The sequence below is a fragment of the Phoca vitulina genome, unplaced genomic scaffold, assembly GCF_004348235.1.
Source record: "Phoca vitulina isolate PV1807 unplaced genomic scaffold, GSC_HSeal_1.0 scaffold11, whole genome shotgun sequence".
In the NCBI taxonomy this organism is placed as follows: Eukaryota; Metazoa; Chordata; class Mammalia; order Carnivora; family Phocidae; genus Phoca; species Phoca vitulina.
The window spans coordinates 10,602,648-10,625,045 of NW_022589714.1; the positions used below are offsets into that span (position 1 = coordinate 10,602,648).

The 22,398-nt window shown below is 38.5% G+C and overlaps 1 protein-coding gene across 2 annotated transcripts in view; it reads left to right on the forward strand.

Annotated features, from left to right (window-relative positions):
• Positions 1–20,758: 20,758 nt before the first annotated feature.
• The window catches only part of ELOVL4 (ELOVL fatty acid elongase 4), a 32,141-nt gene continuing 30,501 nt past the window's right edge, over positions 20,759–22,398 (forward strand). The window contains exon 1 of one of the 2 annotated variants that reach the window (XM_032409396.1): positions 20,759–20,858. In XM_032409396.1, coding sequence (XP_032265287.1) covers positions 20,759–20,858 — 100 coding nt within the window. Of the gene's footprint in view, positions 20,859–21,123; positions 21,469–22,398 lie in introns of those variants that run through there. The other variant, XM_032409397.1, reaches the window with a different exon arrangement.

The window sequence follows — 22,398 nt, forward strand, 5'->3', positions numbered from 1 at the left end:
AACTAGCCCTAAACTAAAGACTGCACTGGTCCAGCCTAACAAAACTTAAGAGCAAGCCTTAAAAGGATCAAGTTGTTTCTACATGATTTAACTGCATTCTAAAACAAAGCTTAAGAATATGTATAGAAGTATAAGAAAATCCAACCAGATCAAATTCACAATGTCTAACTGAAAACATGACCAGTTATTCAAAGAAGCAGGAAAGTGAGTGGATCAAACAACAGAAATTTATTTTCCCACAGTTCTGAAGGCTGGAAGTCCAGGATCAAGGTTCTAGCAGGGTTGTATCCAGTGAGGCCTCCTTTCTCAGTTTGCAGATGGCCACCTTCTCAGCATGTCCCTCAAATGGCCTTCCTCTGTGTACAAACTGAGAAAGAGAGAGAGAGAGAGAAGAAAGTCTCTTCTTATAAGAACACATCTCATTGGGGGTGTCCTAATATGATGACCATATACATTTTGGATTTTAACATATGAGTTTTTAGGGGACACAAACATTCAGTCCATATATAATATATATATATGTCAGCATATATAGTGACTAATATAGTTAAAACTATAAATGTAATTATGCAACCATATATATGTGTGTATATATACATATACACATATACACACACACATACATTTCTTTAATGGTGGGCGAATGGATGAAAGTAAAATAAACATAAATGAGAAATCCCATCAGGAAGCCCCAAATATTTTCAAAATGTTTAGAAGATACTTTGAAGATGGAGTTGTGTTCCATATTTTAGCCTATTGCTAACTCAGTCTTTCCTACCTGCTCATTCATCCTTCTGTTTCTTTGAAAAATCCACATTCCTCCATTATTTCTGAGAGGCCCTTGGGTTTTACACAAGTGTTCATATATAAGAACAGACAGCCAGGGTGCCTGGGTGGCTCAGTCAGTTAAGTGTCAGCCTTCGGCTCAAGTCGTGGTCTTGGGGTCCTGGGATTGAGCTCCACATCGGGCTCTCTGCTCAATGGGGAGTCTGCTTCTCATTCTCCATCTCCCTCTGCACCCTCCCCACCCCACTCATGGTCTCTCTCTCTCTCTCAAATAAATAAACAAAATCTTAAAAGACAAAACAAAACAAAACAAAACAGGCAGTCACTACATAGTATTTGAATTGTCTTCCTTTGGCTGCTTCAGTCACTCTTCTCAGGATCCTATCAGGTCTGCAGGGCATCTCTGCCATTTTCCCTGTTACCTTACTATTATTGAGACTTTTAGATCATAAGTTTTATGTGTATGTTGCCTAATTCGTCAACATAGGGATGTTTGTGTGTGTGTGTGTTGGTTTTGTTTTTGTTTTTGTTTGGTTTTAATTTTTTTGTGGTCTCCACGCTGGGGCTTGAACTCACAACCCTGAGATCAAGACCTAAGCTGATATCAAGAGTCAGATACTTAACTGACTGAGCCACTGATGTACCCCCAAAATAGGGCTGTTCTAATGTGAAAGGTAGGCCTATAAAAGTTTCACCACCATGAATCTCCTGGGAGGGGCAGTTGCTAGATAGTTAGTCTTGGTATGGAAATCCTCCAGCGAAGAGGAGGAAACCAAAGCCACCCTGGTGTCTCAGGGAGTGTCCCATCTTACGGCCCCCAAAGGGAGTAAGCAGGAGTTCAGCTATTTGAGTCAATGTAGACACCACACGTTAGTGTGAAGAATAAGCTTGGTGGTAAGTCACTGAATAGTGCCAGTTGACATTTTCTCAGGACCAGCTCTTAAGAATTTAAATTTTTGAGACTTGAGGGAGAGTACTGTTAGAAAATGGAAATGAAAAATCTCAGCACCTGGTACTGTAATTTCTAAAATTATGACTGTCCCTTGCTTATAACATCCATAGCCTTCCTAGTAACCGAAGCAAGAAGTCATGCTCCTGATCAAAGTCTAAGGCCCTATATTATTTGGCCCTTCCTGATTCTCTAAGCTCATCTCATCACACTTTCCTCTCTCACTAAGGTCTAGCTCCCTGGCTTCCTCTCAGTTCCTGAACACACTGAATTTTTTCTCACCTAAGGGCCCTGCCTTTTATTGTTGCTTTTACCTAGAACACTCATCTGCAGATCTCTGGTGGTTGGCTCTTTTCCATCTTTTAGGTTCCTGTTCAAATATTATCTCTTCAGTGAGGCCTTTCAGTTGTTTGTCATTATATCACTATGCTTATTCCCTTCCCTGTACTTAACCCTATCTGTAGTTATTTATCTTATATTGATCCTTGTGTTTATTATCCTTGTGTTTATTATCTACTCCTACCAAGTAAGCATTTTGAAATTAAAATCCTTCCTTGCTTACTTGTTCGTTATTATGCCAAAAACATTGAATGATATGTAGCATAGTGTAGGTAGTTAATAAAAATTGTTGAATGAATAAATAAATGAATATGTGTTGCCCACCAGGCTACAAGGTCTCTAAGGAATTGATTAAAATATGTTTGCACACTATGTACTCTATCCCCCTGCACAAAGGATGTACTTATGTGCTGAAAGAAATGAAAGAGAAGTAATAAGTCAAGGGGAACTATTAAAAACCTAAGAGGCCAAGCCATTTTGACCAGATAGTAGTAGTTAAACGTAGCTGCATCTTCCATCTGTGGTTATTGTGAGCCTGCATCTAGCTCTGAAGGGACTTCGCCAGCCTGTAGGTACATTCAGGGTCACTTGAAGGTGACTCAGATCTTATTACCCTTAGTTGCATAAAGCTGGTCCTCAACCCCAAAGATGCTCCCTTTAGCATTTCTGAGAGTCATAGGGGATGTCTTACTTGTGATCAGAAACACAGATACCTTACTAGATACCACATTTCTCTCCCAACAGTCACCACAGCTTTCCCAGATCCTATTCCCCCAAGCATCTCATTCTTCACCCTATTGCTACTCCACTGAGCCCAAAGGATGTCACCACATGCTGCAGTTCTCAAAAGTTCACAGAGCCAAAACTTGGTGATCTGTGGCAAATTGGGGTTATCTGTCTCCAATTTGTAACATTCCATCTGAGGGATCAAAAACAATGCAATATATCTGTGTGTATGCCTTCATGTTCCATGAAGTGTTCAGTGAATGTTCTTCCAATTTTTACTTATCGTCCTCATTTGACCTAGGACCCAGACAAGAATGTATGGGCTTAGAGTAGACAGTCACAAAGGTATACTCAGAATCTCTTTTCTCCTCTGATGACTAGGGGTTTGATACTGGGAAGTTCATTAGGTCTTCCTCCTTCCATCCGTAGGATGAATTCTTTTCCAGGAGACTCTCAATAGCCCCCTCTCAATTTGACTTCTATTAGAATATCTCACAATTTACCCCAAATGCCCAGTAGTCCAGCAGGAGACAAAACTCAGGCTTTTGCCAGAGGCTCTTTAGGCCCCAGGAAAACAGGCTGGTCACAAACTTCCCAGACATGTTCGGACAGGTATGAGCCTACAGGAGCTGCACCTCAGGTTTGTTATCCTGATGCACAAGAAAATCTTCAAATGAACTCAGCAGTGACAAGCTTTCAAATCACATAAAGCCATCCCACACCCTTGGTAAGAAAGCAGCCAGCAGCAACAGAAGCCATGAGGTGGCAGCAAGAGCTTCTTACCCACTCCACCCTTTTACCCAGTTTCTACTAAAAGCTGGCACCACAGCCATGATATTGCATTCAGTTCAGAAATTCTGAGCTGGCTTTAAACCTGTCTTAGCAATTGCCAACCAGGCTATTTCACTTAGTCTGGAAAGGGCAAAAGTAGGAAGACATATATGCGAAGAGATTGTTAGGTTCATTCTCTTGCCCCACCAATTTCTTAGATCCACCCCTTTCCATCCAGACCAAGGTGTAAATGTGCAGATGAGTGGGGCTGGACACTTTAGTTGGGTCACAAAGACCTCGAGAGGGCCATACGTTTCAGGTGCCCCAAATGTTGTCAGCTCTGAAGGCTCCCCAGAAACTATGGAAGCTCCACATGATGTGGTTCCATGGAGGATATCCCATTTCACTTAGAAATTTTGGGTTACCCTGGGTCTCCTTTATGATCAGAAAAGGTCCACTCCTAACATTTGTGAGCTCCATGGCAAGAGTACAAATAGAGGTCCACATACCGTGTATCTAAATATTTAAATGTTATAGGTCAGGCTAACAAGCTGTAAGATGAAGTATGTTCTCTCCTACTGAAACACCAGTATATTCATAATAACAAAAATAAAATACGTGTTTAAAGCTGTGGCTGGCTATTACTGATAGTTGGCAAAACATAGAAGACACCTTAATTTAATTATTACTCTATGTTTTAGGGATCTTGTTGTTGATGGGCCAGAGATGTTTATATTAATAATAACATAAAACTTTATAATTTATAAATTATTTATAATTTGACTCATTCCATGAATTTATTTTTCTTACTTTCATTAGAAAAAGATCACTCATTATATTATTCTAATTAAGATTTTTACATTATTTGTGTTCTATTGACAGTAAAGAGCTAAAAGTTTAAAAAATAATTGCAACTATATTAAGAGTACAAAATTTGAATGTATTTTCAGCAAAAATTAAAATATAAAAATTAAGATATTTTACATATATTTTTCCAGAAATCATTTTCTTCTAAAATTTCAAATTATATGTACATTAAAATTAAGTCAAAATACAAATTCTAATCAATGCATATGAAAAAAAATTTTTTTAAAGATTTTATTTATTTGACAGAGAGAGAGAGAGAGAGAGAGAGAGTATAAGCAGGGGGAGCGGCAGGCAGAGGGAGAGAGAGAAGCAGGGAGCCCAATGTGGGACTCAATCCCAGGACCCTCGGATCATGCCCTGAGCTGAAGGCAACACTTAAGCGATTGAGCCACCCAGGTGCCCGCATATGAAAAATTTTAATCAAAGTTATTAAATAAAGTTTATTTTCTAAATCATTTTTAAACATTTAATTAATTCTTAGTAGACATTTTTATAAAAATAAAACTATCCACCCATGGACCTTGAGGGCATCATGATAAATGAAAAAGGTCAGACAGACAAAAATAAATGCTGTATGATCTCACTTATATGTGAAATGTTAAAACAGAACAAAACAAAAACCCCAAACAAACTCACAGATACAGAGAACAGATTGGTGGTTGCCAGAGGTGGGGGATAAGGGGTGGAAAAAATAGGTAAAGGTGGTCAAAAGGTAAAAACTTTCAATTAAAAAATAAATAAGTCCTAGGGATGCCATGTACATCATAGTGACTCCAGTTAATAATACTGTATTGTATACTTAAAAGTTGCTAAAAGAGTAGATCTTAAAAGTTCTCATCATAAGGAGAAAAGTGTGTAACTATGTATGGTGACAGATGTTAACTAGACTTATTCTGGTGATCATTTCATAATACATACAAATATTACATCCTTATGTTGTTCACCTGAAAGTAATATATGTCAGTTATATCTCAATTAAAAAAAAACTATTCACAATTCTAGCATTGCATGTCCATTTAATTGTTAATAAAGAACCAGTATCACACTTTATAAATATTATGTCTAGATTGGCACTGTCCAATAGAAATATAGTACAAGCCACATGCATAACTTTTAATTTTTTACATTAAAAGCTTTTCTACATTAGAATTAAAAAGTAAACATTTAAGGGGGGGCGCCTGGGTGGCTCAGATGGTTGGGCATCTGCCTTCGGCTCAGGTCGTGGTCCCGGGGTCCTGGAGTCGAGCCCCACATCGGGCTCCCTGCTCTGCGGGAGGCCTGCTTCTCCCTCTCCCACTCTCCCTGCTTGTGTTCCCTCTCTTGCTGTGTCTCTCTCTGTCAAATAAATAAAGTCTTAAAAAAAAAAGAGTAAACATTTAAAATAATTGAAATTAATTTTAATAATATATTTTATTTAATGCAAAGTATTAAAATATTGTTCCAACATGTAATCTATATAACAATAATTAATGAGGTCTTTCACATTCTTTTTTTTCACACTGAGTGTGAAAAATTTGATGTCTATGTTACACTTACAGCACTTCTCCATCAGACTAGCTACATTTCAGTTGCCCCAACAACCACATGTGGTTAAGGCTACCATATTGGACAGCCACATAAACTGTTACAAATACCATATTAATTGGTAAAGGCCTTCAGATCCATACATTGAAACACAAAGAAAAGCAAGCAAATGGATGTTCCACACTACTGGGAATGTCGTTAAGAGGAAGAACTTGACAAGTTAATTAGTCTTTCTATTATCTAAGCACTTCTACCACTAACTGCTCTGAAGCAGTGTCCATCTCCGCTGTTGGCAGTGGTACAACCCACAAACCTTCATGGCTGCAGGTGCCTTTTGCTTCAGAGGTCCTAGGATAAAAGGTTTGGAGAAGCATTTCCTTGGAGCTTGAATGGGGTTAGGAACAAGAGTGGATGTTTAGGGTTACAAATCACACTGTGTAATGCTGAGCACTAGATGAGTAATGAAGATTGAACGTGTTTGTTAATAAAAGTATTTGTTGGTGTGCATGTGAAAATTGGGGCTCAGGCGAGGGGCTCTTGCCCTGGTATGAGGGAGGTACTGGATCATGGCACGCCTAGAGCTAGCTGGGCTTCCTGGGGGTACCGCAGAATAGGAAGGGATGGAGACAGGCCAGGCCTCCGAGGCCTGTGCTAGACAGGGACTGTGAATCCACGATGACATGAGTTTCTCTGTGTTGAGTTATTGAAATGTTCAGCATAAGGATGTTCACTGGTATGTATTTTTCCCTCTGCTGTATTTTTTGATGCACTGGCTCCAGTATCAGGGTTAAATTTGAAAAAAGCAAGGACGGAAGAGAGAGAGATACCTTTTGAGAGATGCATAACAAATAATGACTGATCCAACCTCCCTCACCAACCTCCCATCTCTCAAACACAGATACATCCCTTACCATATACACACACAAATATGTGCAACTCCAGGGGGAAAGTATTATATTGTATTGCTTTTATGACTTCGTTTTTAAAGATATATATGACAAAATACATGAGAGGACACAGAATCTCCCAGAAATACTTGCTGCCAATACATTTTGCTGAAACTGACTCCCAAAACTCTCACCTGTGTTTCATTTTATAACTGAACCTAACAATTTCCCTGAAAGCCTTGTGAAGAGGAGCTACATAGGAGCTTTCTGCTTGCCCTTTTAGAGAAATGGTATCATGTAGTATTACATACATGGTAGTCTTTGCAGGGCCTCACCTCAGAAGACACATGACATCAGTTTCCATTACTGCTCATATTAACTTGATCATTTCGTTAAGGTACTATCTGCCAATTTTTCATTGTAAGACTTTCTTCTCCCCTTTGTAATTAATGTGATCTGTGTGAAGTGATGTTTCAGAATTTGTGATTATCCTGTTCCTTAACAATCCTCCAATCAGGAATTTTAGCATCTATTAATAGTTCTAGCCAGAATCAACTATTACTATAGCTGTTGGAAAATCAAGGCTTTTCTACTTTTTATCATTCCTTCTGTATTTATTGGTGAGTATTTGTGTCAAAAGATACAAAGATGTCACTCGTTTATATTAGTTTTATGGAAATTGTAGGAATTTTACTTTGCTACCTCTGATATAAGCTACTTCCATTCATATCTTACTTATTAATAATTTAATCAAAAGCCTATGGAATAGGAAGTACTTTGTTGGAAATACCAAAATAGTGAATATGGTGGCCTTAGCTGCTTCTTTTCTTACCACTCACCAGCAGTGTTATAGGATACATGCCATTTTTGCTGCATGATATCAAAGAGAACAGATGCTGTAAATTCATGTTCAGTCTGGGCATAGAAAGGATATTTTAGAATGTGTACATTACAAGAAATCATTGCTTAGTTCTAGCTGTTTCGTTGTCACAATGTTTTGGGTTTCTTTGCCTTCTTATTCTTTTTGACTTTCTTTTTATTGAGCTTTACTCTTTTGCCCCTTCTTACTTAGAAGAAATGTCTGCTCATTTACATTTGTAATGCTCCAAAATTTTGAATAAAATTCATAAATATCAATTATAGTGAATAGAGATTTTTATAAATATTCATCACACACTATAATCTACTATTTCCTAGCTAGCAAATTAGTAAAGCTCAGTGCATTGTAAATAACAATCTTCATGGTACTTTGGTCTTATTTATTTTTGCCAAATGATAATTAGGAGAGTGGAGACTGGCTCCAGTAATTAGACAAGGAGATAGAATGCCTGGTGTGTGCATGCATAGGTTCCTGGCTGTTATTCCCACCCCTACCTTCAATCCTGCCTAGTTAACAGGAGTGAAAGAGATTGTGATACATTCCTTTAGTCTATATTTTCTAGATAAGTCTATTATATCTACTTATCCATCCATCATCCATCCATCCCTCCACACATTCAACATTTGCCATCTATATTACACATCTATTCATGGTGCTGCATTGTTCATAGCATCACAGATATAGAGATGAATAGGACACAGTCCCTACTCTTAAATAACTTCCATTACTGTATAGGAATCAATCCACCTCTAAGACCTTCTCTCTTTTCTTTCTCAGTTATTTCCTCCAAAATGTGGGTACTGCTATTTCCCTCCTCAATGCTAGTGCAGATCAAGGCTACTTTTAAGGACTGTTATCCACATCTGCTTCTAGGAAGCTAAAAATCACTGTGCAGGGAGAAGGGATAGAAGCATTTGTCATGAGAGGACAGATAAAAATTCTAAAGAATACTTAAGTTCTCCTTTTCCAATATATCCATCAATAACTATGAGAGAGAAAATAATATCTAACCAAAGATTAGAGAATATAGCTCATGTTATTCTTTTTAAGAATAAAAACAATGAACAATTCCAAGTTAGGGCACCTGGGTGGCTCAGTTGGTTAAGCATCTGCATTTGGCTCAGGTCATGATCGTGGGGTCCTGGGATGGAGAGCCACATTGGGCTCCTTGCTCAGCAGGGAGCCTGCTTCTCCCTCTCCCTGCCAACCTCCCACTCGTGCTCTCTCTCTCTCGCCATCTCTCTCTCAAATAAATAAAAAAATCTTTAAAAAAAACCCCAATTCCAACTTACCTAAATTACATTTGTGGTGGCCAAATCTGTATAATCCTTTTAAAGGTACTGGGGGAGGTTTTTTCAACATGAGAAAATATAATGGAATACCTAAAGGGCTATACTTTTTTCCCATGGAAAGAAATAGTTATCGATGCTTATTTCCTTTTTGTACAAAGTAAATTTTACAACATTATATATGGTTACTTAATTCAATTACTAATGAAGAGAGATATATCACAGTATCTTTTAAAAAATCTTTTCAATTTCCCATGAAGAACTTATTCTCTTTAAGTATGTTTATTAGTAACAATTTCAGTAGTAAAAATGCAATGTTTTAAATATACTTTCATATTCATTATCTCATTTGACCCATACAACAATTATATGAAGTAGATAGAGAATACATTATCTTTATTTATCAGATAAGGAGAAACATAAAGTGACACATGAATTAGTTAACATTTATTCATGACACATGTGACTTGCCCATGCCCACACACCTTAGAGCCAGACATAAAAACAGAACCGAGGTCTCCCTGATTCCTGATCCAGGATGCTTTCCATTATAACACACTATCTTCCTAGTTGCTCTTAATATCTACTATCTGTCGCAAACAAAGTGCCAAAGGAAAATAAGGAACCTACCAGTGACTCTAATAAAATGTGCTCAAAATGTGTTGCTTTTCTTCAGTCTTATCCTTATCTACCCTAGATCAGAAGAGAATGAATGCATACTACCAGAAATTTACAAGAGACTAATTATTTTACAATTGTGTTAATTTTGTGGCCAACACTAATTCACATGTCATCCTTTACTTGCTAATCTTTTGTATTATTCTACACCAAAATCTGACTAGTAATATAAGAAATGTTGCTCAATCTAATTTGTCTATGGCAATTATAATTTGTGATTTTGCTGATCAGTTAAGTTAGCTCTACCAGATAAACCATATTACTTACAGACTTAATTTAGTTTCTTGGTTTAATGATCTCAGTAGAGCATGAAAGCATAGTTTTTTTTTCCCTTTCCACTTTGACTTTATAAATGGGGAGAATTTTTTGATCACTTAGGTCCTATTCACTGACAAACCCATGCAATTTAATTCTACGTATGCCCTGGCCAGGATAACACTTTCCAATTTACAGAGAAATTTTTCTCCAAAGAATGCCCATTGGCCCCAGATATGATACTGGCTGATTTCAACTATTTTAAAGAAGAAGTACAACTTATAGAAGGCAGCAATATCATGGGGAAATCACATTTGATTTCTCAAAACAATGGAATAGTGCCTGATACACATAGTAGTAACTCAGTGAATGTTCGCTGAATGAACACATGAATTAGTTAACATTTATTCATGACTCATGTCTTAGCTATTTATCGTTTCTAGAAAGCCACTGACATCTCCAGTCTAAGTTAGGAGATCCTCCTGTTTCCATTGCACTCCATCATACTTCTGTCTTAAATTTTTCATTAATGTTGAGGTTAATGCCATTATTACTACTATATTTATTGAGAGCCGGAAGCCATGGCAGTAGATAAGCTCATTTATTTATCTATTATGCTGTCAGTTCTTTGAGGACTGTGCCTGAGTCAGAGTCAGCTTTGAATAATAACAAAAACAGTAGCAACCAATATTTATTGAGCGCTCATACAACTGTATATGGCTGACCTCATTTAAGTTTCACAACATGCTTATGCTCCAAGTACTACTGTAAAACCTACTTTACCACAAGATACATAGTAGTTATTTCTTTAAGATATATTCCTAGAACTGAAATTACTGCAAAAGGTTAAAACTATTTTTTCATGTTTTATTTATGATTTTAAAAAGTCTTTAATTTTTAGACAGTTTAGGTTTAAATAAAAACTGAAAAAGAGTCCCATATACCCTACACTCAGTTTCCCTTATTAATAACATCTTACATTAGTATGGTACATTTGTCTCAATTATTGAACTAATGCTGAGTTAGTACTTTACTCAGATTTCCTTAGTTTTTACCTAATGTTATTTTTCTATTCCAGGATCTCATCCAGGATAATACATTACTTTTAGTTTTCACGTCTCCTTAGGCTCCTCTTGGCGATGACAGTTTCTCAAACTTTCTTTGCTTTTGATGACCTTGACAGTTTTTAAGGAGTACTAGTTATTTTATGTAATGTCCCTCAATTGGAATTTATTTGTTTTCCACATGATTCTACTTGGGTTATGGGTTTGGGGTATAAAGACCACACAGGTAAAGCACCATTTTCATTACATCAGAGCAAGGGTATATACTATCAATGTTTCTTATTGTTGATGTTGACCCTGATCACCTGGCTGAGGTAGTGTTTGTCAGATTATCCACTGTAAAGTTGCTCTTTTTCTTCCCTTTCCATATTGTACTCTTTGGAAAGAAGTCACTATGTGTAGCCCTACTTAAGGAATGGGGTGTTATGCTCCACCTCCTTTTTTTAAAGATTTTATTTATTTATTTGACAGAGAGAGAGTGAGAGAAAGTACAAGCAGCGAGGAGCCTGCTTCTCCCTCTGCCTGCCTCTGTCTCTCTCTCTCTGATAAATGGATAAAATCTTAAAAAATATATATATATTAAAAACAATTTTAAAAAAAATAAATAAAATAAAATGAGAAAATGGATACTTTCTCTTTAAAATAGTGAGTCTCTACTAGCCTTGGTCAGCCTCAGTCATAAAAAGAAACTTCAAGTAAGTCATAAAAAGAAAAAATTCTGTCACGTTTTAAGCACTCTTATTTGCAGTTATTCTGTAATACATACATACATAATATTAAATGATATAAATAGTATGATAGAAAAGTACAAGATAGAATGAAGGCATATAGAACCTAGTCATGGAAATCAGGAAGAGCTTCTTTTTTTTTTTTTAAGATTTTATTTATTTATTTGAGATAGAGAGCACAAGCTTCAGGGAGGAGCAGAGGGAGAGGGAGAAGCAGGCTCCCCGAGCAGGGAGCCCGATGTGGGGCTCCTTGATCCCAGGACCCTGAGATCATGACCTGAGCGGAAGGCAGATGCTTAACGGACTGAACCACCCAGGCGCCCCAGGAAGAGCTTCTTGATGGAAGTGATATATTAATAGTAAAGTGGAAGTTAGCTTTAATAGAGGAGGTTATGAAAAGAGCATTCCAAAAAAAGGGAAAATTTGTGTGCACAAACCTTGACGCAAGGAGGAGCTTGGCTCTTTGAAGAAACTGAAAGAAGTCAAGAATAGCTTCATTGTAGAATGAATGAAGGTAGAAGTGGTAGGGGCATATGTGGAAGCTTGGAAGCTTTCTGAGAGCAGTGGGAGCATTAAGAAGTTTTAAGTCAAAAAGCACCATGATCTGGTGTGCAATTTTTAAAAAGTACTTAAACCGTTGTGAGAATAAATTGTCGCAGGCAAGAAATGGATGCAGGGATTTCAGTTAAGAGGTGACTGAGGGGGGCGCCTGGGTGGCTCAGTTGGTTAAGCGACTGCCTTCGGCTCAGGTCATGATCCTGGAGTCCCTGGATCGAGTCCCACATCGGGCTCCCTGCTCGGCAGGGAGCCTGCTTCTCCCTCTGACCCTGCCCCCTCTCATGTGCTCTCTCTCTCTCTCATTCTCTCTGTCTCAAATAAATAAATAAAATCTTTAAAAAAAAAAAAAAAAGAGGTGACTGAGGTGATTAAGGTGCAGGAGATGACGGAGGCTTAGGTTTAAGTATATGTAGTAGAGCTGAGGTAAGTGGAAGAAGTCAAAGATAAATTTTGCATGTAGAACTGATAGTTGGTCATGGATTGGATGTCAGTGGTAAGAGAGCATAAACTGCCAGTAATGACTTTTGGCATGTGTGGAAATAGAGAAATATGAAAGAAGAACAGATGTAGGCGGGAATAGGTTCTAGTACACTGAATTTCAGATGCTTAAGTCACATCAAAGAGAAAGTATTGCATAAGATATGAGCTTGAAAGAAGGCTCTAAGCTGGAGATACACATTTTTTGGAGTTATAAACAGGTGGCAACTAATGCCATGAGAATGGATCAAATAATTTAGGCAGGAAGTATAATTATAAACAAAAGAGAAGACTATAAAGCAACCAGAAAGAACTCTAACATTCAAAGGTCAAAAAGAAGAGGAGGAGCTGGTGAGAAAAAAGAAAAAGGGACCAGATATATAAGTGATGGTATAAAAATCAATACTTTCCCTCTATTGATGTCTTCTAGTTTTGTGTATGGATTCTTCGGAATAAAGGTTGTTTCTCCAAGGTCTGAAGGACATTATTCGTTTTTGTATAGTTATTCATCTTGTGTGTATGTCCCACTGCACAGTTGCTGGGCCCAAAACATTGCAGCTAATTACTAGGATATTTCTTTAAATTCATTCACATACAGTAATTTTCCTTAAGGCATTCCCAGAGTATCAGGATGGTTCATGAAAGATGGCTTCTGGAATTAGCTAAACACTGGCCTGGAACCAAGAATCAGATTTTTATACTAAGTCCTTGAAATATAGCCAATTTATTTCCTCTATGATGATGAATTAATTTCCTCTCAGAAGCCCGTCTATCTTTTCCTACAACGAAACCAGACTCACTTCAGTAATGGGAAGACAAGAGCAGGGTGAAGAGGCTTCTCCTTAACACTTTCCATTTATTATCAGATTTCTTGGTCAAGGTTTATATCACTGGTAAAGATGGAGGATGTAGTAAATGAAGGGACTGGAAACCCAGAAAATATTCAATTGAGAGTGACAGAACTTTTCTTGATGTAACCAAGCCAGGAAGAGCTGGCAGACATACCATGGTTTGGCAGATTTATCACTCTGTTCTGGAATGCATGACTTGAAGTGTGGCTACATGGCCTTAAAGGATGGCTATGTGAAGGAAGACTGGACCAGTGGCAATGACCATAAAAGAGAAAGACTATAGACTGGGTGTACATAGTGGATGACCCCAAAATGATGATTATCCAATGTAAGCTATTTGCAGTTAAGATACTTGGAAAGCTTGAAAAAAAAAAAAAAAAAAGATTCTTGGAAAGGGAGTAGCATATGCTCCTAGAAGTGTGAATTAGAACTTCCAGGGGTTATACAGTTTGAAAATGATCACAAGACATTCTGATACATAATTCTTTTGGAGGTGGCAGTGGGTGAGTCTAACTTATTTCCAGCCTCCAATATGCCCAGTCGAAAAGTATAACAAATCCAGTAAAAGACAAATAAACTGGGAAAATACACTTGCAACATATATAGCAAACTTGTTAAATTTATTACATAAAATCTCTTATAAACCATAAGAAAAATAGACACAACTAATAGTGTGCAAAGAATGTAGATAGGCAGTTCTCAAAAGAAAGAAGCTAAAATGCCAATAAATATAATAAACCACTAAGTAACAATGAAAAAATATTTGCCTATCAGATTGGTAATGATTACAAAACATAATTAAATTAATTATTTAATATTAAATTCAGTGAGGAGAATGGGGTATGGGGATATGAGCACACTTTCATAGATCTTGGTGGCACTGTGAATTGATATAACATTTCTGGAGGATAATCATGTATCACAATTTTTAAATTAAAGCTCCCTAAAAATAAACAAATAAATAAATAAAGCTCCCTGACTCAGAAATTTTCCTTGTAAAAAGTTATGCTAAGAAAATAATTAGACATGTTAACAAAAGTGTGTATACAGGGATATTATTAAATATTACTCACCTTATGCCTATGTAAGGATAGGCTCCCTAACTCTGTACAAGCCCCACACACCATGTTTTACACAATGAATACTTAAGCAATGATGATGATGACACAAAACAACTCACAGTTCTTGCTGCAGTTATGAGATTTTCACACAAAGACACACACACATACACACAGATAAATTTGTTAACTGTATGTCATGATGATTATTATTCATTAAGTGGAAGTGGATTATCACAAAGGTCTTCATCCTCCACATTTTCACATTGAGTAGGCTGAGGAGGAGAAAGAGGAACAGTTGGTCTTGCTGTCTCAGGAGGCAGAAGAGGTGGAGGACATGGAAGGGGAGGCAGGAGAGGCAAACACACTAGGTGTCTCAGTGTAACTTTACAGAAATGCACTGGAATTCCTATCTGACTTTTTTGCTTTTTCTTTTCTCTAAAATGTTTTGATATGGTAAATCTTTCTTCCACTGTTAATTATAAAGCAAATGTATCATAGAAGGGTCTGTCATAAAAGAAGTCAAAAGCAGTCTTGAATAATCGGAACACTTCTGTCAGATTGTCTAATGTCAATTTGTTTTCTGGCGCTGCTTCTTCCATGTCTTCTTCCTCATCATCTGGCACTGGTTCAAAAGCACTCATTTCCATCAAGTCGTCTTCTGTTAATTCTTGTCGTGTGGTGTCTGTTAGCTCTCGAATTTCTCTAAGATCCATATCTTGAAACCCTTCACCCCTCACTTTTTTTTTTTTTTGCAATATCCACAATCTCTCTCATGATTTCCTTGATTGGCTCTGTCATAAATCCTATGAAGTCATGCACAAAATCTGGACACAGTTTTCTCCAGCAGGAACTTATTGCTTTGGGCTTGATATTTTTCCACAGCTTTTTCTATAATAGTGATGGTATCTTCATTGGTGTAATCCTTCCTTACTTTTATGATGTTCTCCCTATCAGGGTTCTTTTCCATAGTTTAACAATCCTTTCCACAGAGTACCATGTGTAATGAGCCTTAAAGGTCCTTATGACTCCCTGATCTAGAGGCTGAATTAGAGATACTGTGTGTGGGGGCAAGTAGACCACTTCAACAACTTTGCTGTTGAACTCATAGGATTCTGGGTGGCCAGAGGTATTGTCCAATATCAAAAGAACGTTAAAAGGCAATCCCTGCGGTGCCTGGGTGGCTCAGTTGGTTAAGTGGCCGGCTCAGGTCATGATCTCAGGGTCCTGGGATTGAGCCCTGTGTCAGGCTCTGTGTTCAGTGGGGAGTCTGCTTTAGGATTTTCTATCTCCCTCTGCCCCTGCCCCTGCTTGCTCACTCTCTCTCTCTCTCTCTCTCTCTAAAATAAATAAATAAATCTTAAAAAAAAAAGAAAGAAAGAAAAGGCAACCCCCTATGGACAAGGTCTTTCCTGACTTCAGGGACAAAGCATTAATGGGACCAATCCAGAAAAAGGGTTATTGTTGTCCAGGCCTTCTAGTTCTACAACCAAAAGACTGGCAGCTGGTGTTATCTTTTCCCTTCAAGGCTTAGGAGTTAGCAGCTTTGTAGATAAGAGCCGTCCTGATCATAAACCTGACTGCATTTGCATAAAACAGTACAGTTAGCCTATCCCTTCTTGCCTTAAATCCTGGTACTCACTTCCCTTCCTTACTAATAAATGTCTTTTGTGGCATTTTATTCCAGAATAGGGCACTTCTGTCTGCATTATAAACCTGTTTAGGCAGATATCCTTTCTCCTTAATGATTTCTCTCTTTCTTTCTTTTTATCTCCTCAATTTCTTAATGGTGTCCGGGAACTCGTCTACTGCTTCTTGGTTGGCAGAAGCTGCTTTTCCTGTTATCTTGACATTTTTAAAGCCAAACTTCTTTTTAAAATTATCAAACCATCCTTTGCTGGCATTAAATTTTCCAACATCACATACTTCAGCTTCCTTTTGTTTTAAGTTTTCATACAATAACTGCTTTTTTTTCAAATCATATTAGAGTCTATAGTTATGCTCTTCTTATAGCAATCCTGAAACCACATAAAAGCTGCATTTTCATTATGAGATAAAAGGGATTTTGCAAAAAGTGCAAGGTTTATGCACCTGCTGGCAGAGCTGCAGTAACAGCTTCATGACTTCTCTTTTCTTTCTTTTTTTTTTTTAAAGCAACGGTCCTCACACTGGATTCATTCATCTTGATATAGCAGGCAACTGCACCTGCAGACCTCAATCTATGCTACATATCAAGCAATTCACCTTTTTATCGTAATGTCATGCTTTTCTCTGCTTCTTGGGAGCACTTCCAGCATCACTAGCGACACTTTGTATAGGTCCCATGTTATAACCTTGTTATTCACGGTTTACAGTATTGCACTAACTGTGATGAAAAATATGTGAGAACGATGAGAGATCACTTTTTACTGTGATTTGCAATTTACTAGAGAGACAAACTACTCACACAAAGATGATTAGTATCACACAGTGCTTTAAGTGGATACTGGCAACACTTGAGCTCACCACAGTAGCAACAGGAAGGGGCTATGAAATTATTATAGTGGTACAGTATGTACTTGTTAATTTCATGCAGTTATGACTTATCTTTACCTTTGTTTACATTTCTCTCAACTGTTAATGGTGCCATGTATGATCTGTAAATGTTTGTGTGGGTAAGTTTTGGTAAGTTTTAATTTTTTGTAATAGATCTGCATATATTTTATGGTAGCAAATGATAAAATAGATTAGTATCTATATATATTTTATGCATTCATGACATACCTTTTATTTTTTTTTATATTTCTAGACTATGTGGTTCATCTGTGAATTTTTTCAAATTGTTGTAAATCTCCAAAAAATTTTTCAATATATTTATTCGGAAAAAATCCATGTATAAGTGGACCCATACAGTTCAAACCTGTGTTGTTCAAGGGTCAACTATATTACCAATGATTTTCTCCCTTTTCTGTATTATCTACAATTTACTCCTGTAAGATTTAAGGCCTTTCTATAATTCTTCATCAAGCTACTTGCTTTCACTTCTGATTCAACAGATTTTTAGGTTCACTTTTTTTTGAAAGCACAGGTTGCTGATGCTATTGACAATGTGGAAAGGCAGAAACACTAGGGAAACAATGGATAGCTTAATTTATGTTGTTAACTCTGTATGGGCTGTAAGAAATGTTAAAATATTTTGCTATTTTAGATAAAATCAATTTTTATTATAATCATATCCTCTCTCAGTTTTTTAGATAACTTTATCTTACTTGTATTTAACCCATAACAAAGAACTCTAGTCCAAAAAATTTTGCAGATACTACGGATGCTTATATTTGATTTTGTTCTGTCATGATGCCACCAAGATCTTGGTTAGATGGCTGCCACTCTAGGTGAGTAAATATGCAGGTCTCCTTCCCTTTGCACAGATTAGGTAGGCTTTGATTTAGTCAGCCATTAGTATTTGTAAACCACTAAACCACTTGTGAATTGAGAATGTACTGGACTGTTAGTCTCTATGCTGGGTAATGGAGTTCCTGAGTAAGTAAGTTCTAGAGTTCTTGTTCTTGGTGTATATTTAGACAGCTCATAAATGCAAATAAACATACTACTCTTCCAGGTAGTGTGGAGGACACTGTTACCCCTTAGATTTGTCATTACTTGTCTGGGATTTTCTTATATGTGATAGGCGCCCCCTAGTGAATAAAGGGACTTAAGTTGGCCTCTATTCAAAGAGGCTAGAAAAATATCTGAAGCTGTTTTAACAAGTTCACACTGTATTAAACAAGTAAAAGAGAGAGGGAAGCAAACCATAATAGACTCTTAACTATAGAGAATAGAGGGTGCACTCGTGATGATCACTGGGTGTTATATGTAAGTGATGAATCACTAAATTCTTTACACCTGAAACCAATTTTATCATATATGTTAACTATTAGAATTTAAATAAAAACTTGGGAAAAAAAGATGCTAATGTTTTGTATGTGTGAATGCAGGTGAGGGTGGGGATCTGTTCTCCTTAAAAAGCATCCAGGATTTCACAATATAAAAGTAGTAATCAATTTTCGAGATGAAGGCCAAACTAATCTGAACTTTGGTTCATCAGCTTAGGTCATCAAAGTACATGAGTAGAGCACTGATCTTTATCTACTCTCCAGGTATTACAACTTGACCGGATTTTAAAAAAATGTATGTATATACATATAGAGAGATATATTTACATACCTCTATATCTATACCTATATATATCTACTAGAATCAGTATGATACACATAACTTGGGGTTGAGACTTGAGAAACCATAATTCAATCCAGAAAATTTAATCTGGTAAATATATTTGATAAATTACATTTTTTTGGTTAATTTCAGGAACAGAGCATTAAAGAAGACTGTGGTTGCTTGATGCAATAAATCAATTACATTTAATTATCTTTTCTCATCCTAAAGCTCCTGTAACTTATAATAGTCTTCAAGTTCTGAAATAAGTATTATAATTTTGACATCGTCATAAATATTAATTATTATTTATAGCACTGGGTTAGGTCCTCAGTGAAGAACCGAAAATAATTCTTATCCTCTACGATGTTTCCAATATAAAATAAAGTCAAAGAATATACAACCAAATCAACTGGAAAACAAATAAATCAAATAAATATGATGAAAAACAGTATTCACATTATTTTAACAGTGTTAAAGAGCAGACGCAATCACACACCTGACTGTGGCCTCTAAATGGAGCTTCCTAAACCAACAATTGGAAAGAAGGTTAAACAAAGAGTAGGTCATGCCTTTAAGTAACAAGTAGGTGAGAAGTTTACCAAACTATTCTCAAAGATCTTGTTTGATGTCAGAAACTATCAAATTAAGAACTGTATGTAGTGTATATTTGCTACTTTTCAGGTGGTTCACTTTTCAGGGGTAGATTATCCTGTTGCCTCCCACTTTATTATCTAAACATTTTTTTTAAAATAAACAAATATTTTTCTTCTTTCACCTAGATTGTCCTTTGTTTCCTGAGCAATGATCCTTTTATGTTCCTCTCAACTCCTTCAGGTCCAAGAGGAGTTCTCTAACTGTAAGTTCCCTCTCGGTCCTCCTCCTTCTCTGAAGCTATAACGACCCTATTTAATACAACTATATTGCTTTGATTATTCCATGTATATTAAAAAGTTTACAAAACACATGCAAGCATTCATTCAAATTATTTGTCAACTGGTTAATCAGTAGACCCCACAGTCCATTCTCCACCACTGCAGCGTGGAAGACAAATATCACTTGACTAACTTAAAGGGATAACTTGTGCATTTCTCTTGTCATGACAGGCATGTGCTGGTGGGGGTGAAAAAAAAAATGGAAGCCAAAGGAAATAGAAGTGAATGACAGGTAAGGACCAAAGGATCTCGCCTACCTCATCCTTGCCCACAAAACGCCCATTCTTCCCTGTCCTGTTTCCTAAGATGTATCAGGGACGGATGCGAGGTCACCCGTGGGAAGGCGACATACTCCTCCGCAGGGGCGGCGTACCCTCCTCCTGAGGACGGAGACGGTGAAGGAGGCGTGGGGAGACTCGCGGGGGTAGGTAGTCAAGAGGCGCCCAGGTGCCTTGCTCCCGCGCGACCTAAAAAAGTGTGAGACCCTAGAGGTGTGGGACGGCGCGCGCCTGCGCGGACCTGACTCTCGCGGTCCCACGACAGCCGCATCCCTGCGCAAGAGTCCTAGCGCGCGGGCGGGAGGAGGGGCGCCGCCCCTCCGCCTCGCGCGCGGCCACGTGACTCGGGACGAGGGGATTGGAGCGGCGGCCGCGCGAGGCGGCAGACTGGTGCAGCGCCTGGCGCTCACGGGGAGATCTCCTCCTCCTCCTCTTTCTCCTAGGAGCCTGGACTGTACCTTTACGCCGCCCGGCTAGTCGACGCGGCCGCCGCATCCCTGTCGCCGCGGCGCCCCGAGGAGGAGGAGAAAACGCAGCTGGGCCGCCGCCGTTAGAGGGGTCCCCGGCTGCCACTCGCTCCGTCGGCCGTCGCCTCGGAGGTCAACCCTCCCACGGTGTCTCCGCTTTCTCCTCCCGCTGCCGCCGGCGCCCGCTTACCGCCGAGATGGGGCTCCTGGACTCGGAGCCGGGCAGTGTCCTCAACGTGGTGTCCACGGCGCTGAACGACACCGTGGAGTTCTACCGCTGGACCTGGTCCATCACAGGTAAAGCGGCTGGCTTCTCTGTCTTCGTCCGGCCCTGCGGGAGACACCAGCCCTCGGCCCTGCAGTCCCTCGCTCCCTGTGGCTGTTGGGATGCTGCGGATCCGAGGAGATGCCGGGGCGCGGGGACCGCGGTCGGGCACTGGTTAATCTGATCCGAACGTTAAGGCCTCTCCCTCCGCACTCCCCCCCCCCCCCCCCCCCGACGCTCGCACGGTTTTCCTCTGAGCCTCCATCTCTCTTCAGCTTCTCGGATGCTGGAGCTGACATGTCAGATGGAGTCTGTGCTGCTAAGGGCTCGACGCAGGAACCACTCCACCCTACACCCGCATCTCCCAATCTCATCTGACGGTTTTAACTTAGGCACAGGATTGATTGTAACATTTAGTAATAGTCCATTTGGCGAGATGGCTTGGGGGAAGGAGGAGGGCTCCAGTGGTAGCTGTGTTTTTGCTTCTTCGGCCTCCTGGTTGCTTTGACACAACCTGCTAACCTGCTAGTATTTTGTCTAACTCATCCATCTACAGTGTAATTTGGGATAAAAAGTAAAAAGCCATTGTTTGGCTTCTTGAACCTTGAAGAAGGTCAGTTTCTGAGGCTTTTTCAACAGCAGGTATGTTTGAAGTGATTGTGTTTTGCGCAGTGCAGTGCAGTTAGGGGGAGGGGGAGGCTAAAATACCGGGAAAGAAATAAGTCTTTAGGAAAGGGGTCTCTACAGCAGCACCTAGAGGTTGTCCCAGCAGCCTGCATATATACAGTTTTCTTAAATTAGCAAACTTTTCCCTTTAGCGGTTGGAGTATTTGACAGGGATCTTCAGTTGGTTGATTCCTCGTGGAAGTAGTTGTGCTATTATTATGTTATTTTTACACTTTACCATTTATTTTCTTAATTTGCTTCAGTTGCTTTTAGTTTTAAAGCATTTAAAGGTTTTTGAAATAAAAAATTAGCCCAACAGGATTTTAGAAATGATCTTACGATTTAAAATTATCTAGTCCTTTGCAGTATTGCACCGCATCCCAGCAGTGGAAGAGACTAACGTTACATGTTGTGACTCTCTGCCTTCCTTCCCTAGAAATGAAAATATATTCCTGTAGTTTTGTATTTGTTGTTAGTGTAAATGGGACAGTGGTTACAGCATGATTACAATACGTGGGATACGTTTTGTGGAGAAAATGTGTGCTGGAATTATTTCTGTGTGTGACAAAATGATTCTTTGACATTGATGCGGCTTTAACTTCTTTAGTAGGAATCTCAAGTTTGGCACTGAGAAATAAGCTGTTTAATTAGCCATTGTGATTGAAAATGGTTAAAAGGCAGTTTTTAAGGGAGTTTTTCCTTAAGTCTTTCTTCTGTGTGCTGTTACACTGAGGTTATGCTGTACCTACAAAAACTGGGAAGGATATACCCTTCCCTTCATCTCTGTGACTTTGGTTATTTAGACATTGCATCAGGGTTTCCCATTACACAATTGTGCAGAGCTGAACATCAGCTTTGGCAGATAATTGCACTTTGCATACTTCAGGGTTCAGACATTGTCAAGGT